The sequence below is a fragment of the Ostrinia furnacalis genome, unplaced genomic scaffold (assembly GCF_004193835.3).
Source record: "Ostrinia furnacalis isolate ACB-3 unplaced genomic scaffold, ASM419383v2 OfSCF0780, whole genome shotgun sequence".
NCBI lineage: Eukaryota > Metazoa > Arthropoda > Insecta > Lepidoptera > Crambidae > Ostrinia > Ostrinia furnacalis.
This window is the reverse complement of record NW_021131019.1, coordinates 226094-244861: the sequence shown is the minus strand read 5'-3', so window position 1 is coordinate 244861 and position 18768 is coordinate 226094. Positions and strand designations below refer to the sequence as shown.

The 18768-nt window shown below is 37.5% G+C and overlaps 1 protein-coding gene across 1 annotated transcript in view; it reads left to right on the top strand.

The window, feature by feature from the left end:
• Kat60 (katanin p60) overlaps positions 1 to 18768 on the top strand; it is a 144645-nt gene that overhangs the window by 5701 nt on the left and 120176 nt on the right. Inside the window, exons 2-5 of the mRNA XM_028300666.1 lie at positions 3647 to 3752; positions 10647 to 10776; positions 11026 to 11174; positions 13130 to 13229. Of these exons, the coding sequence (XP_028156467.1) occupies positions 3647 to 3752; positions 10647 to 10776; positions 11026 to 11174; positions 13130 to 13229 (485 nt within the window). The remainder of the gene's footprint in view (positions 1 to 3646; positions 3753 to 10646; positions 10777 to 11025; positions 11175 to 13129; positions 13230 to 18768) is intronic.

Below are 18768 nucleotides of genomic sequence, written 5' to 3'. Positions count from 1 at the left end.
CTAATAGTCCTGTTAGCCCCTCGTGTTAAGCTAAATAAGCTTGTGTCAACACAATAGTCGAGCGGCGGTGGGATTCGAACCCGCGTTCCTTGGATCTTGAGTCGGCCAGTCCGACCCATTCACTGTTCGGCTATCGCGGCTATAAATAAACGTTAAGTATTGTATTCAGTTGTAGGTATTTTAACTGGCTAATTGATCCTCACAATAACAGAAACATGCATCGGCTCCTTATAACTGAATCTAACGAACTGCATGTATTTGTAGAAGATAACAAGAAAACAATTTGATGTTTCTCTCTAAGAACGTCATAAATAGTGTAGTTCAAGAGTCCCGCATCGTGCATCGTAAAGTTTCGATTTAATGAGACGCATCATAAGACTATACTAAAGTCTTCAGACTCATCGGCCCCTAACGATCGTGTGATGAACACTTTATTGTCCTGCGGGGCTACTCTGAAAAACGTTAGCCGAAGTTTCGAATGTTGCCATACTTGTCATCCCTCTCATGCAAAGCGAGATGCTGGCATGAGCGACAGTGACAGTAGACCCGAAATTACGTAAACATCGTTTTGGAGTAGCCCTCCTGAAACGGGCAGGCTTTCGGAGTTTAGGTCACTTCTATTCCGGTGACTGGATGCCAGCCAAGCATTTGTCCTATCGCATTGTCGATACGTCATGTTCCTTTTATATTGTCATGCTTATATGTTACCATTCCAGTGCAGGAGACGTACGTTGTCCACTTCACCTTTTTTTGGTCAGTTTCCTTTAACCACAGTTTGATGTTACAATGTGTTTAGTGTAAGCTTATGGAAAGGGTTTCAAACAATGACGGACTATCGAAACGTATTTCTTTGCCTATTCACGTGTCACCAATGCAAACATTGCTTTTGGATAAAAATAACATTCGTGCAATCTTGCTGATAACGACTCAATTATAATTAGCTATCTAAATGGCTTTATTAACATGAGTCTATACATGAGTATTTCAATTTATCAGACTTACTCAAGGGTTGTTTGTATTGTGTCTTCTCTTAATAGTGTAAAACTCAACAATAACACCATTATACTCTCGCAATATCTAGATTATAGTGCGGTGATTCTGTTAATTGTTTTGTAAGATAACTTATCTTGTAATGAATCAGGCAGCTTAAGTGTATTCTGTGCGGAGATAGGGTTGCCAGGTCGAAAAACACAAAAGCCGGACTCTGTGCTTCATTGGACCGGACATGTCACTTAAAGCAATTAGTGTCATAGCTCACGTGTGAGTACTATCATCATCGGTTGCTTCCTCCTACATCCTGATGCGTGCGCTTGATATTATTCTGTAGTTCGACTTTCGCTTGGCGCAGCAGCCACATAAAAAGCCGGACAGGTCGGACAAGCCAATATTTGTCCGGACAAGACCGTAAAAAGCCAAACATGTCCGGCTAAAGCCGGACACCTGGCAACCCTATGCGGAGTACGGATCTAGGTCTTCTCTCTGGGCGGTCGCTTTGAGGTAGACCTAGTTCGTTGAACTTACCTCAATAGCAAAAATATCGGCTTAACTAATGACGCATTTGGGGTGAATTCTAAACTCTTTATGCTGGGATTCTCACGCCATAATACACCCTATTTTTCAGCCGATAAAGCACATTGTACAAACTTTAGTAAATGTAGCACAATATTCGGTAGGAATGTGGGTAGTTTTCTTAATTACAACCTTCCTACAAGCAAACGGCCTCAGTGTGAGACTGTGATACCTTACAAAACGGGGTCAGGGCGTTTAGTACTCAGAATTAGGTGAAAATCGGAATGTTATGTCCCGACGCGGATTACTCAACCGATTTTGATATTTGTGTGGGAAGTGCTTAACATTTTTATTGTTTATCCGAGAACATTGTGTGCTAATCGGTGTGAGAGATCGGAATTTCACTTTTGTGCTTGCATCAAGCACTGTATCCGTGACGTATCAATTTACATTTTAGATTAGTGCAGTTTTTATGGACTTGAAAACCATCTGGTAGAATTGATTCCTAGTTATTGTGAATGTGCTGCTGATGCATCTCTAAAATTGAAAGTTAAAATGTTGTTAACGTTTAATTAAACGTAGCAGAGATGATTAAACTCAGGTCAGTTTTTCTTCATTCTCTTATTATGAAACAAAGCTTAAAGTTAGTTAAGTATAGATTTATGCCTATATTTTTTTTATATCACACAGTAGATTCATAAAGAGTGACGTTTTTATAATAGGTACGTGTATTGTGATTTTTGTATTCTTCTACAACTTTAAATGAATCAACCTCTATCTGACTAAGATATATGATATTATGAAGATCTGAGTTAAGCATGGTCTATAAACTCACAACTTTTGGTATTATGTTGACATTAACATCAATTTATGAGATCTTAAAAAGGAAAAGTGACCGGATATAAGAGTAGGCGTACTAGTCGCAAACTAGTTGACCAACTTGACAAACTGGCGCCAGTAACTTTGTTTACAAACTTTGTAAAATAGTAAACATTTTATAAAATAACTAGCTGCATTTCAACTTGTTATAAATTGTTATCACGCGATCAAAACACGGTCGTAAAATCTATTTTAAATCGCTTATTTTTATATCAAAAGGTGCATTATGATAATGTTTATATCCCTCCCAAAGATAGACGTGACGTATTTTCTATTTATTCATACCTTGCAATAGTTGCAATACCTTGAGACAAATGGTATCTTTTGGTATCGTAAGTACATCTCTGTAAATGATCTAATCTACCTCTTTAAGTACCAAGATTCATCAAAAATGGTTTAGCAGCTTAGATACATATAAAACACAGTTATACATTCGCATAGAATTTTAGTACGTCTAGACTCGAATGAGATAGCAGTTCTGTAAAGTTTAAATGAACCATGTAAATTATTACGCCTCTGCACGTTTTCCCAAACTAGCGCATACCACACGCTTTGAATTATTAATGGGTTTTGTAATACAACTATGCAAACATTTTCACCGCGTTTAACGGAACAAACCAATGCCGCTTAAAAAACAAAAGACAGGAGTGTACCCTGGAAAACGCACTCGATAATCAGTTCTATTTATCTCTTTCCCTTATACAACAACCTGCAGAGACAGCGATAGTCTTAGAAAATTTCTCGCTTGATATAGATATACTTGCTAAGCAAAAAGCACATAAAAAGCATCTCCCATAAGAGTGAGAAAGGCGTGAAGTAACACCATTACTACGATCATTAATTTAAGCATTAACGTGATTATAGAGATCTTTAGGTTTTTATTACCGGTGTAATGAGTGTAATGGTATATTTAGCACCCGATTACTGATAGAACTAGATACGTTGTTGTTTTTCTTACACTACTTCAATGTTTTATCTACTACTAATCTATGTTCCGGAAGATTTCGTTTATCAGCGAATTTTGGGCCATATTTTAATAGGTAGAATGTAAAATAAGTCGAAGTTTCTTTCGTTCGTTTGCTGCTGGACAAAGACCTCCGCGAATGATTTTGGGTCCTGCATTGCCCGTATCCAGATTATTCCCGCTACCTTCACCAGATCGTCGGTCTACCTGGTGGTAGACCTGCCCCCACTACGTCGCCACTCGAGAACTTCTCTGTCCCAAAAATCTAAGTTTAAAATGTTGTTCTTCCACCAGGTCCAGAAGCAAATGGCGCGCGAATACGAGCAGCTGAAGGCGACGGTGGCCACGCTGCAGATGTTCCAGCACGAAGGCGAGAAGGCCATTACACCCCTGGCGGGCAGTAAGTAGCTTAGAATAATTAACAAAACCAGAAAAAAATAGCTCGTAAGTTCCAGCAGCTGATAGAGGTGTCTATCTATACATATTGAAGAAGTTCCACCACGAAGGCGAGACCATCACACCCCTGGCGGGTAGTAAGTAGCTTAGTATCATTACTAAAATCCAGAATAAATGTTTAGGCACCTCATCTGCTTTTAGCACGCAGCTGCTGATAGAGATGATAATACACGTTCCAGAAGTTTCTAGCATATAGGAAACAAAGGAAAGATTACTATCATAGTAGCAAATATACTATCTGTATATCATTAACAAGTTCAAAGCAATCACGCTGAGTATTTTGCAAGTGACGGTAGAGGCTGCAAAGGTATCGTCGGACTCGGAACCTTCTAGTAACTAAAACCTAAAAAAAATTGTCAAGTCATTGCCCAGAACATGACGTCGTTTAAGATAATGTGACCATTTAATGATGTTAGGTATCCATTAATCCACGGCAGTGTTGATTTAATTGTCAAGGCAATCACGGCCCTACTACTCTGATTTCTAATGGACAATGCCCATCAGTGCCATCTCACTAACTCGATGCAAACGTCCACATAGATCAGCTTTTCATTTTCCTTATCTATTCGCGGCTGCAGTGAAGGTTATTCCCTTATATGACAATTATAGACCAAGGAAACAGTCGTGATACCTGTTTGACTTCCTCCCAGCACTGGACAATCTTGTAGTTACTATAAACGGTCACACGCTGTTGGGTGCTCCTCGCACTGAAGGCAGTGACAAGTTATGTTGAACTGGTTCTTGAAAACTAGTTTCAAATTTTTAATTCTACTGGAGACGCTTGAGACTGAATTGTTGTTATTTTTCCACCATCTAATTTGGGTCAGCCGACGAACATCAACATTGTTACAGCAAATTTAATTAGCTATTTGTTCAGACCTATTCATAAAAATCTGCTGTTATTTATCCCACATTAAACGGTTCTTTTCTCACAAAGAAGAACGGTCACGCCCCATACAAAAAAAACCCAGACCCGACAGAAACGAGACATACCTCAGTTTTTTTGTCATGTCTTAATTAGTTAAATTATATATTTTTTATATTCGAAATCTATGTATAACACCTAAATATTACCCTTTGTTTTTGTTCAGGAGTTATACAAAAACTAATACAAAATGCCTATTTATCACCAAAATTGGTAAATGTATGTACCTAAATGTCTATTACAGCTGCTATGGAATGTATCTAGGTGACCAGGAGATACAGCCGGATTATACAGGGTGGAAACGAGAAGTTACAAAATTCAAAAATTCTATGTTAGCAGCTTACATAATCTGTAACCTATTATTTGGTACCATTTGAAAGAGCTCGTGAAGCACTTTCAGAATCATTAACTAGTTTTTCGATATCTTGTATAGTTTAGAAATAATCGAGTGAGATCACTTATCGTTTCCACCCTGTATAATCCGGCTGTATCTCCAGGTCACCTAGATACATTCCATAGCAGCTGTAAAAGACATTTAGGTACATACATTTACCAATTTTGGTGATAAATAGGCATTTTGTATGAGTTTTTGTATAACGCCTGAACAAAAACAAAGGGTAATATTTTGGTGTTATACATAGATTTCGAATATAAAAAATATATAATTTAACTAATTAAGACGTGACAAAAAAACTGAGATATGTCTCGTTTCTGTCGGGCCTGGGTCACAGATGACCGTTCTTCTTACTACTAATTGCAGACTGTGACAATCACGAGTCACTTATTGTGTAACACCACCCACGTCTGAATCCCAGGTCGACATACGTTTCAGTTATGACTGTCATAAAAAATACACAATCATCGTCGTCATTATTTTAAGGAGGGGCCTAAAATCCAATAAGTAACTGTTAACGGTTGGTCAGTCTCAGTCCCAGTACCAGCCGAGACTCGGCTATTGTTCTGAATAAACCAACCGTCATTCCTTCCGAAAATCTTTAATTAAATTTCGGTAATGATTCGATGAGACCTTTCCCTTCCGCCGTCTATTGTGTCGGGCACCGATGACATAATGGTCTGTATCAGCCTTTATCGGGCACCAAATGGCACCAAGCGAAGGCCGGAGTCGATTAACATGTCCACAATGACGTACATACACCTTATAAGCCAAAGAGAACAGACTATTCAATCAGCTGTACTTGGTTTAAATCATTTTATCCAGAAGGCAACTGTTTTTTTTTTAATCCACAACGAGAAAGCTTTTTGCCTGCATCTCATCTGATAGAAAGTGATGATCAGCTTGGTGGAAGCGAGCTTCACACGGAATCTCCCTTAAAACCACAGAGGAACTGTCTATCTTACCCATTAAGCTCTTACGTGTCCTAGTATTATTTTAATCATACCTTGATTGTATGCAATCAGTACACACTACCTTTTCAGAAAATAAACGGTCGGCTGAAGTTTAGTAGGGCATTGCTCGATAAGAAATATGCGTAATCGTTTTCAGGTCGAATTTATTTGGTCGGTCGGTATGTAATTAAACTTATTTCATTCCGCGTAAATAATCGGGTCGGTTCTATTTATGTAACAATAATTTAATATTATCTCTATCTAAATAGCTTTATTATTTAACGCTGGCATAATAATAATAATTATATTACATAACTGGTGTAATAATTGGTACTTAATAATAGAATTCCCACAATTTTTGAAAATTGAGTACTATTACCATAATTATATGGCTGTTTTCTTTAAACTGTGGCTCAGTAGTTCATTAATTAACCACCAGCTCAAGACGCTAATTTGCACATCCTGGTTGAGACAAACCCGCATTTTATATTCCAGTAAAGTATTATTTCAAGAGCGACAACAAAGCAACTACATAATTAGATTTCAGAAGGTTAGATCAGTTTAACGACCTGCACTACATTAATGTTTATTGTACAAACATTTTTAATATTATGTAAAGAAGCCACAGTATAAATATTTACGGTAGGTTCACAGCACTGCTAAGGGTTCATAATCCAAAATGATTTGTTAATAATACCTTTGGATACCTTATCATCACTTTCCATTAGGAGAGATGCAGGCCAAGAGCTTCTTCGTTGAGGAAAAAAAATACTTTTCTCATGAAGTCACACTAACTTTCCCTCGGAACAAACTTTACCTTCACTGGTTGAGTTTTTATTGGCGGTCTAGTTGTAGATCCTGGCTACACAGGAGTTGCAGCGGTGGGAACGAGAGATGGGAATAGTCCCGTTTATGCAGTCACTAGAACTCTAATTTGTCTCATGACGTATTAATTGAGGTTCATTTCACAATGCTCTCTATCAGGCGAGGTCTTTAAAGTTATTCTGAATATTGTGCTGTATCCAATCCAAATTATGTATGGAGATAACCTACTGAACTTCATTCAAATATTTACACAGTAGGTACGTAAACTTAATTAGTATCATATTTTGTCAGTTTAGTAGGCTGATTTCACATAGCGAACTAATTACCGTTTCGCCTCATTTAATGTCACGCTTTGGTAAAACCAGAAACACGGTTACTTTTCTGAAGATAGCCAAATACAAACGTAACGTTGACAAATTTTAATAATGTGATTATTATGATCGAGAGGGGAGGCTTGGTGATCTGTCTGTCAGGCCAAAGTCTGTTATGGACACTAAATCCTCACTCAAGTCTTGTTTCTGACTTCTTTTTGTCACAAAACCCTCCTAATATTATAAATCCGAAAGTTTGGATGTCTGGATGTTTGTTACTCTTTCACGCAAAAACTACCGAACGGATTTTAATGAAACTTTACAGTGTTATTGTTTATAACCCAGAATCAAACGAAATTTAACGCGGGTGAAGCCGCGGGCAAAAGCTAGTTTTTAATAATCGACAGCATAAGTTTTTCTTGCTAAATATATCCTAATTACATAAAATATGTGATCTAATGAGGAAATAAATTAATTTTAGGAAAACATTTGGCATGGTACACGAATTGTTATTTAACGGAACATTTACCGTATACCAGTTACCAATGTTACCATTGACTAACGTAAAACGCCGGTGGATTAGGTGTCACTTCGCTTACGCTACAATAAGCGACGCGTCGATAAGTCAGGGGTGGCAACTTAAGTTTTTTTATGTTTTTTTACATAACAACAAGTTTGTAAAACGACTATTAGGTACTATGTTTATTGCTAGCGCTCGAGTATCATTTTCTATTGCCAACGATTCTAAGAAACATTATTGTACCGAAGCTGTGGTTTTTGAGTAGACTCAAAGGTTTTATTACTAAAACGTGTATTAATGCAATTTGTTAAGTATTAAGAAACCTTTATCAATTTTATGTCACATTGCTTTAAGTGGCTCTTGTAATAAAACCAGCTTTGTAAAGGCAGGTGTAATTCCAGCTTCGTGCATACGATTAGCATAAACTGATCTTAATAAAGCCATTTGCAAAACATTGAATAACTAGCGGCCGCCCGCGACTTCATAATACGCGTGGACTCCCTTTTACCCCATTAGGGGTAGAGTTTTGTAAAATCCTGTGAATGTCTACACCCTACCCTACAAAGTTGACTTTGTTCTTCCGCCAGACGAGTGACGAGTTACTTCCCCACTTCTCAGCACCAGCCCATATATGTTGTCCCGTAGTGGTGGTAGGTCAAACTATCTGGAAAGGGTCTATGTACTGAATAGTCCTATTAGGACTAGAAAATTGTAGGTGTTAGTGGTCCAAATAGACAACCCTGCAGGAGTTTTTGGCTTTACGTAAGTAACGCAGCGATCCACACGTAATCGAGCGAAGCCAATTCGTAGATAGCGTACAAATCGGCTTTCCATCATATTGATTAAATTCACACCTTGCCGTAATTACTGCTTTATTGCTTTCTACTGAATATTGAAACGACACCGATCTGTTCGGTATATCTTTATACGGTATTGATCATATTTCCTGATGTTGAAAGAATTAATTTTTCTGTTAGTTTCATACTACTTGGTTTCGTAAGCTTGATTGTATCGTTTGATCCTTCATCATTGGTGTAGCTTTAAACGAATGGCAAGTCTCATTTAACTTACATGTCTAATTTTTTGGTAAAGGAAGAAAAGAAAGCTGATTCTTACGTGGTTTATACACGCATTCTCCCTCAATCTGGTTAGTTTTTTTTTCAGCAAGTACCCTTTTCTAAAACTTTCTTTACCAAATTCTGTCTCTCCTGGAGTCCCTGACCTAGAAATATTTAGAGTTAATAAATCTACCATATTCGGACTTATTCCTATATTTGTGCTGTGAGTTTTGCTTGCCAAATTCATGATACGAGGTCAACTAGAAGTGTTATAGGTTTTGATTTACTGGCGAATGTCTTAATGTGTATTTTTGCATTGCGATACTATATTTATTTTAAAATTAAATAGATACATAAAAGATTCGAGTTTAAAAAGCTTGTTATTTCAATATCAACTTTATCGAACTTTGGCTTGGGATCATATGTTTCCAAATTGCTAACATATTGATTATGTCTAATAGCGGTTTGAAAATAGCCCAGACATGGTATTTAATTGGTTCACAACCGAATGTCACATAAGTTCGTTCACATTAAAAACGGAACGATATCCATAAAGCAGAGTGCAATAAACTCTGTGTTATATTATTAAAGTTGGAAGTCGTATGTGGAAAAAATTTCAATACCAACTTTGTGTGTATTGTATTTTTGATGTGTATAAGTAGGTACTTACTGTGTTGTGATTCTACTGATTACTTATTGTATTGATTACTATAAGTTTGACAGGTTTTTAGATTCCCTTACTTTGGAAGAAAATCCTTTTACGGACGTTTTTCAATAGCCAGCAAATGTTTGCTAGAATAATATGTATTGATATAAGGTGCCCACATGTATTTGCATCCATACCGTCGCCGTTTTTTGGTGTCCCAGTTTCTAAAGTATCTAGACACTGTGCAGCGTGTCAAAGCCAAGTTCATGTAACTAAACCGGCAAGCGCCATCGTGTGTAATACACGAACCAATTGGAGCCACTTTTGACCCCCTCATAACTCAAAAACTATTTCACATAAACGTGTCAAATTTGGCTCATTCTTCTCCTTTCCTTAGCACGTTGCACGGCATAGTAATACATTTATCATTTGTACGTCTAATTAAAGTAGCATTAGTGTGACTTCTGTTGCCTCGGTTGTTGCTATTAGATGACAAATAACTTTTATCCAACCGATAGCGTGCCCAAAGTATATTATCGCGTGCCGTTGGTTCGCCACCTCTGGTATACAATGTAACTGTCAATATGGCACTTGACTTATGGTCCTATGTCCCCTAGATGGGGCAGAGGGCGTCCACAACAGTCCTCCATCTCGTTCGGTCTTGAGCTTCTCGCTTGATCTCGCTCCAGGTCTTGCCGATCTTCTTCGCCTCGTCCGCTACAGTGCGCCGCCTCAATATAGCACAAAAAAACAAAAGTTGACAGGGCAGGCAGAGAAATTGTTTGGAGTCTTCCAGTGACTTGGCCTACGGGCCATGTCCCTAGATTAAATTTTTGTAAACTTTTTCTTCCAGTAGCTGGGCCCACTCTAAGTTTCCAGAGTAGATTTTTGTTGATTTGGTGTTTAATCTATCTATATAAATAAAAATGAATTGATGTTCGTTAGTCTGATTAAAACTCGAGAACGGCTGGGCCGATTGAGCTGATTTTGGTGTTAAAATGTTTGTCGTAGTCCAGAGTAGGTCTAAACGGTGAGCAAATAAGGAAAAATTTGCTTATTTATTGCCTTTAAGGCGGAACAGAGTTCGCCGGAGCGAGTTACTAGGAGAAAAAGTATTTATAAATTCAATCCAGTGACTTGGCCCGTTGGCCAAGCTAAAAGTGGGCCAAGTCCCCTAAAGACTCATTGATTATGCTTTTGTTGCAGACTACGAGGACCTGCCGACGCGGGACCAGATATGGGCGCCGGCGCCGCACGAGATCGACCCCGACATATGGCCCCCGCCGCCTGACCGGGACCCCAACGCGTGGCCCCCGCCCACCAGCGTCGAACACAAGTTAGTAACTGTATTTATACAGATATTGAAGTTAGTTGTTCTACAGATTTTGATTCATGATAGAGGGACTTTTTAATCAAGAGTCCTCGACTGACATTTCTAGTCCTTAACAATTTTTGAAGTAGTTACTAAATTGGCCTACCTGCTGTGGCTTCAAGATTACAGAAAAAATCTTCTCTGAAAAATTATCTGTCTGACATTCGACTACACCAGATTATTAAACTTCGCCCTATCATGTGACCCCCACAGAGGACCCCCCGCCATGAAGTCAGCCCGCAACAATCCCCGGACCGCGCGCGTGGACCCCAAGAAGACCACACAGCGGACCGCGACCACCTCGCAACGCAAGACCTCTGATGTTAGGAACCCCAAGCTCGCCGCCAACAAGGCGCATAGTGGTAAGTATTAGCAGGCCTGTTCATCTCCACGAGTTTACATCGAAAACAAAACACGCACGATGGCCCACTACAGGATTACTATTTGACAAGGCCTCACATACGAGCGAGCATTGACTCACGCACGCGTATTCTTGTGTATGATGGAAGAAAATAAAGAAAATGGTGTACTAAATACTGTGCAGTATTCAACTGCCTAAATAATAATAAAAACACAGAATGTACTTTTTTAAGTTGCCTCAAGACACTGAGAGGTAAATAAGTAGTTAATATTATTCATGATAATTCATGCTAAATCATGTAAATTTCCTCCGCCATTTTCTGCAGTTTGGCACCTCACGTCACATCATTTTACTGAAGTCAGCCCTATAGCTTCGGCGCAGTGCCGATCACTGACGTTTGTCAACAAAATGGTGCTTGACTCTTGAGACAAGCTAAATTACACCATATTGTTAATGACATTGAGCATACATTTTTTAAATACCTTCGCGAAGTAAAACTTCTGTACGTAGTACTTATTATTATTCTGTGGTATTAGTGCTTCTACCATCTGGCCAGCATGGGGGGTGTAGGCCAATATATTCACCATTTGCCTCACCTCGTCGTCCTCCTGCTGTGGATTTTTTTATGCATAACAAGGCAGGTATTTGACCTTATATTATGTTACACAAGCCGCAACACAGCCGGGTGACTAAAGCCTGGTCGCGACTGTGAGACGGGCGGCAGCAGTGAGTGTGCGAGCGCGACAGCAATATAATTACGCGCGAGCGATAAGGATGGGTAGCTTGGGGTCATTGGACAAAATTCTACATGCTCAGCGACCAGACTATAGTAAAAAAATAAATAAATATTTTTTTTTATTTGGCACAACACATTAAAATTACAAATTAAAACTTAATTATTGTCGCTGGTATACCCACTAAAACCTCCGCGGTGTTCCGTCATCGCCCAAGTGGAGGTTTCGCGAGTGTCCGGCCGTAAGGGGTAGTCTTAGACTTCCGCGACAATATTACAGTAACCCTATCCAACCCATCAAGCTAACGTGGGCATTGTAGACCTAATCCATTTGCCTCTGGTAAATTGGAGAGTATCGCGTTATTGCAGTGAGGACTTAATTTGACTGTGACTACAACAATAAATATAAAATCCTTAAGCTTAATAATGCCAGCGTAATAATTTTTTAATCACTGTAATATTATATACAGTTACAACCTTACTTTCTACAAAATTTTACCGAAAAGTGTGCATAATAATTAATGCTAAAAGTAATCAATCACCAAAACCATCAGTAAACCTCACTTCCCGTGAGTGAAACAAGCCATGTAATTGTGACAAACAAATCATTAAAGTATCCTCGTAATTGACTTTTCATTCGTTAAACTGCCAGCCAATCCATTACCAAAATGTAGTTACATTCTATCATTAAAGCAAAGGCGTGCGTTTTTAAACGTGTAAAGACTGAAATACACCGATCATGCTTCCTGCTCATAACATAATTGCTTGCTCGCAAAATTATAAAGCACTACTTCCGAAAAAACACTACCCTTAGCTTAAACTTCATTGAGAACTAATTGGTCTTAAAATTCTGATGCTTTTTTAATCCTTCAAGGCCCGCGAATCTAGACACAATAGGTAATCAATTGTTATGACATTAATGAATGCCATCTGGTTACTTATTTGTAATTTAGGCTAAGTTTCACTAACTTACTTTAACCGTTACTGTTACAATAACCGGTGCTTTTTGTATGTTTGATGTTTGACGTTTGTTAAAGTTAAAGTAAGATGGTGCAACTCAGCCTTACGCCTGTATTCACAAACGATGCTTGCTTAGTAAAGCAGAAAATCGAACGCACAGCGTTGGATAGTGCTCTGTGATTGGTTCGTATGTCACCCTGTGTTTTATAATCATTGAAGAGCCGAATAAAACAAACAAATAATTGATTTTTCGTGTGTTGTAGCAAAAACAAAAGACACAAGCAGTAAAGACACACACAACAACGGCGGCAAGGACAAGCAGGACCGCGACAACAACAACGGCGACACCGACGACGAGAAACANCGTCAAGTATGGTAAATTACTACGTACTAGGTGGAATAGGTATTTGGATCAAGTATTAATAAATACTTGGAATAGGTGCACCTAGTATCAAATTTACCTAGTATAACCCATCTCTAGTGGTATGCTATTAAAACAGTGGGTTGATTAACGAGTCGGGCAAGTCTATATAAAGCATATGAATATTTGTTTAGCTTTTTGCACACTGTTTCTGTCTGAAATTTCCATGTCAAATTATTATCCACCCAAAGACCTAGGAACTTTGTTTTGTCGGTTTCTTCTATTTTCGTTTGTTTAAATTTAATGTCCAGATTTAGTTTATTTGTGTATTGTTTAAATGTCATGATATGCGTCTTACTTAAGTTTATTTTAATATTATTTGAAATAAGCCATTCAATTACATTAGAAAGTGTCATATTTATGTCAGATTTGTAGGATAAATATGGTGTTGAATCCTTAGTTATCAAGTAAATAGGAAAGTCTTTGTTAAAAACATGAATGTACTCGTACCTGCAAAAATCCTGTGGATACGAGCAACGCAAGACAGCGATTATGAAAATCTTTGGAGAAGGCGCCCTTGTCCAGTAGTGAGCGTCCTTTAGCTGAAACATGTATGACAGAGTCATTTTGTAGTGTGTATATATGTTACAGGAAATGTATGAAATCCGTCNTTTGTAGGATTCTAATTTATCTCCAGTAAATAATATTGTACTATCGTCAGCAAATAGGGTCATTGAGTAATCTGTAACTTTAGGCATGTCATTAATGTAAATCAAGAAAAGTAATGGTCCAAGGATACTTCCTTGGGGGACTCCATACTTTACCAGTTTTCTTTCAGAACAAAAACATTTTTCTATTTTTAATTTAGGACAAATTTTAGTAATACTGGTTATTTGGTATCTGTTAGTTAAATAAGACGTCAAAAAATCCAANATAAATACTTTTTATTTTATTTATTTTTTTTATTATTACCTCTTATACCATAAAGCTCTAATTTTTTTAGCAGAATGACATGATCCAAATGATCGAAGGCTTTAGTCATGTCCATATATACTGCTGTGACGGGCAATTTCCTATCCATGCAAGTAAGTACTTGGTTAATCAAGTTGTATATTGCCATATTAATATCTTTGTTTTTCCTGAAACCAAATTGGTGACCTAGATCATTATTTCTGCCATAGGCATATTTCTTTATTACGTTAATTTGATTTGTGGAATTATTGTTTTCGGTTATTTTATAAATCGATATTTGCTGGTGCCGCTCATTACTTTTAAAAAAGCACTCTCACCTCTGATCCTTAAGATCAGAAGTGGGATTGACCACGCGTTCTAACCGTTTTTGCCATCTATTTTTGCCTTAGTTTGTGATTATCAGTGCAGTGTTAAAAGTTAAGGTGACCAGGCGTTCGTCTAGATTAAAAAAAGAACGTGATTATTCTCNCTTAATGACCGATATCTTCAATTCGTTAGGAAAGTATCCATTCTGAATGCATAAATTTATAACGTGACTAAGTACGGATGCAATAGCTGGTGCAACGTATTTCACGACTTTAGTAGTAATCCCATCATACCCACAACTATTAGTGTTTTTCAGAGACTTTATAATAACGCCGATGTCGTATGGGATAGTTGGGACCATAAAGAAGGATCTATTATTTTTGTTGTTGACACAATGTATTATTTTATTATTTGGCTTACATAGAGGAGCAACTTGGTTTATGAAATGGTTGTTAAAAGTTTCCGCTACCAATTTTGGGTCGTTGATTACTCGATCATTTTGCTTAATTGAAATACTCTCGGTAGGGAAGCGTCTTTTTTCTTTGTTTATGATTGTCCACGTTGCTTTTGATTTATTTTTCGCGTTATTTATGTAATAATTGTTTTGTGCCTTTTTTGTTAGTGATATAATTTTCTTAAGTCTTTTTGAGTATTGTTTAAAATTATTTAAGTTTTCTTTACTGGGATGTAGTCTATAATGCCATAACATATCACGTTTGCGACTACAGACCTTCCGTATGCCGCTAGATATCCACCTTTGCTTTCTTGTTACTGAGTTTCTAAACCTAACAACCGGAAAACAGAGATCATACAACAGCTTAAAGATATCATAAAATGCCTTAAAAGCTTCGGGAGCATTAGAAGACTCAAACACGTCACGAAACGATAGACTCCTGAGGTGCTTGTTAAATTTGAGTAAATTTTCTTTACTATAATCTCGTCTCTCGGTAAACCAATGAGAAATAGAGCATGTTCTCTTAACAGGACACTTAATGACTTGTGCTGTATGATCAGATAGAGCTAATTCTATAACTTCTACTTTACTGCCTCGAATGTTGTGTGCGATATTATCGATGCAGGTACCACTCACCAGCCGTGTGGGTTGTCGAACGCATAGTTTAAGGTTATAGTTCAACAACAGACTCTGAAACTGAGTAGAAAATTTCAGGGGCAACGAAATAATTCATCAGAAAAATAAAGTATCTTCAAGGTGATGGTTAAACTGACTGCACCTCGCTTAACATCAGGTGTGGTGTGGTCAAATACCTTTGTTCTGCATAAAAATTATAAAAACAAGCTTTTTACAAAAACACCGATCTTGTCCCAAAACTTCACGAAAATAACTTAACTCGGTCAGTGCGCATTAAACTATTTCCACAATGTTCGTAGAATGTTTTATACAAAAGTATATTTTTTCTTCTGAGAATGAATGGCTAACTTTGCTGAACATGAAGTTTGGAATGGCAAGTTTTATCAAAGAAGGAACTACCATTAGCTGTTAGCGCCTACCTCGTTTATCGCCAGCTCGTAGTTTGCCCAAAGTGGGTCATGGTAAAACTGGGGGTTTGGGCTGAGAAGTAACCAGGTTTTTCTGCCCATTTGTGGTGAAAGAGCAGACACTTATCGGCTCTGATTGTGGCGACGGAAGGGTGTACTATTAGTGATGGGCAGCTAGTTGTGTCGATGTCGATAAAATTGATTCATCATTTATATCATTCAGATCAGTTGTTCGGGTGGGGATTCTTGGATGACTCAAACTTGGAGTGCAAGTGTGGTTTTGTTCTCCAGTCGACGAAGCGCGTGATATCGTGCCCTGGGTGCCCAAACAACTGCACGAAGGAAGATTAAATGAAGGCTACTGACTACGCTATTCTTGTGGCGGAGTTTTGGGCTGACGCTGTGTAGGTTTGTTGTCGACACTACAAGAAGAAGAAGTGTCATGAAATTCAAATAAGGATAGTCTATTGATAAAGTTTTCATCTTATGTCAATTCATATAAAAACCAGATTTAACATGTCAGTCAACTATGTATAATATTAAAAATTCTTATTTGTCAAATATGAAAATAATAGAATAAAGTAACTCATATCACGCAAAAAGCTCGATTTATCAAAATTTGATGTATTTCATACAATAACCCGACAACCTAATTATGTTACTCGGTTTGCCTCGACGGCGCTTGTGAGGCGGGATGACAAACGACTTGTCTTTGCGATCGAAATTACCTAATTTATTAATTGTATTAATTGAGGGAAATTGGTTTGGCAATAAATTCATTGGAGAGATACGGCTTAATTTAGAAATTATTAGGGGAAGCCGAACTTTGATTAATTATTTGAACAAATATGGTGGAATTCGCACCGATCGAGCTTCATTATGTCGATCGCTAATGAAATGTTCACTTTGTTATAACAATAAAAGATGTTACGAGTTTACCATTTATTATTTATCTTCCTTCATCGTTATAAAGTTCAATTATGTTTAATTATAATTTAAGACATTGATATCTGATCTTAAGGGTAAAAATACTTATAATTTCTTCCTTCTGTGAAGTATATTTAACTCATAAGATCTTCCGGAGCAGTTCTGAGAATCAAAAAATATTTTCAATATTCCTTGTAAACCGAGGTCAAATAATTTCTTGTACCGCCATAAAATTGGAACTAATTTACTTGATAAAAGCAACAGAATAAAATATTACAGGTAAATTACTCCGTAAGTACCGTTTAATTTTAGGCTCATTTATCGACACTTCCCCTCACTAATTCGCCAAGGTCATTAACCCACAAAGGTTTATTCGACTAATGCAAAGCACAAAAGCGCGGCTAATCAATGGTTCGCTTTGTAAGCGGAAGAGCTTTCTAAGCTTCGGGGCGGATACCTTTTGAAGGGATAAGTACTGGCTGTGTATCGGATTATAAGTATATTTGACGGTTTAACTATGAAGCATTAATATACTTATGGGGTAATCCTACTGGCGCGTGACAGGGACAACGGGGTGAGCGATGTCGCCATTGTTGTCAATTTTGTCGAAATCGTCATTTTGNAGTCGATGTTGTTTTTGGGTATTCGGTAGATACATATTATTACAATCTTGTGATCTAGAAGTTCAATGGCACACCCTTCAATAACATTACTTAAGCTAAACTCTTTGACATCCAGATTACAAAATTTGTGAGTGTTTCTCACCAGAATGCAGGAGCCACCACTACGACTATTTCTGCTGAAACTTGCAGCAAGGGTATAATTAGGTATATTAAGAAACTCATAATCATCCTCTTTCATATTATGTTCTGTTATGCAAACCACGTCAATTAACCTTCCTTCCTGGGCCGTATTAGATAGATGTACACTCAATATATCGGACTTATTTAATAGTCCATTAATATTTTGATGCATTACCAAAATATGATTATACACGCAAAAACTGTTACTTGTGTGGTGAATATTCTGAGTCAGATGTGTTGAAATTGGATTTTGGTGATTCACGAAAAAAATCTTCCTCAGCTTCAGTGGAATTGTTATTTACAGATAAAGTTTTCGCTTGAGAAAGTTGAGCAGGAGTTTCTATGTCAGTTTGCGTGTACTTATCACTGGTTAGTAATGCGTGTTTTTCGCTCATCATTCGCGATTTGGAAATATAATTCGAGTAATTGATTTTATTAATTATATGTAACACTTCCTTGTGTAATAATCTACTTGCTATTACTTTATTTACAAATCTAGGTACTATGTCATTCTGGTGTATTTGGTCAAGTCTTACAAAAGATGCATTTAAACAATTGTCACAGGTATGCCTCAATAAGTCATTCAACATTCGAACATTCAAGTATTTATTTTTATAGACTTTACCAACTATAACATTTGTGTGTTTCAATTGATTTAATTTATAGTACAAAATTGATTGAAGTTCCAATGGACTTGTGTCATTAGCGCCTCCCAAAATAATCACAAAGTCAGAGTCGTTAAAATCTTTACAGAAGTTTTCACATGAATTCAATATATCGCATATCAAAGCATTAGGTTTAATAAAAGACATTACAAGGAAGTTGCTTCCCAAGTAGTTTTGCAGAAGTTTCCTCATGCCGTGTCCAGCCTGATCAGCAAACAGCATAACGCGGTGTTTAGGTGTAGGTTGCTCAATATTGCTGTTGGGATTTAATTCAGGGGGTTGGGTGTATGCCAGCTGTCGCGCGCTATCTGTAGTTGAGGTATTTGCGGTCGTTCTGTTACCACAGTCTATTAAGGTGGCCATGTCAACGC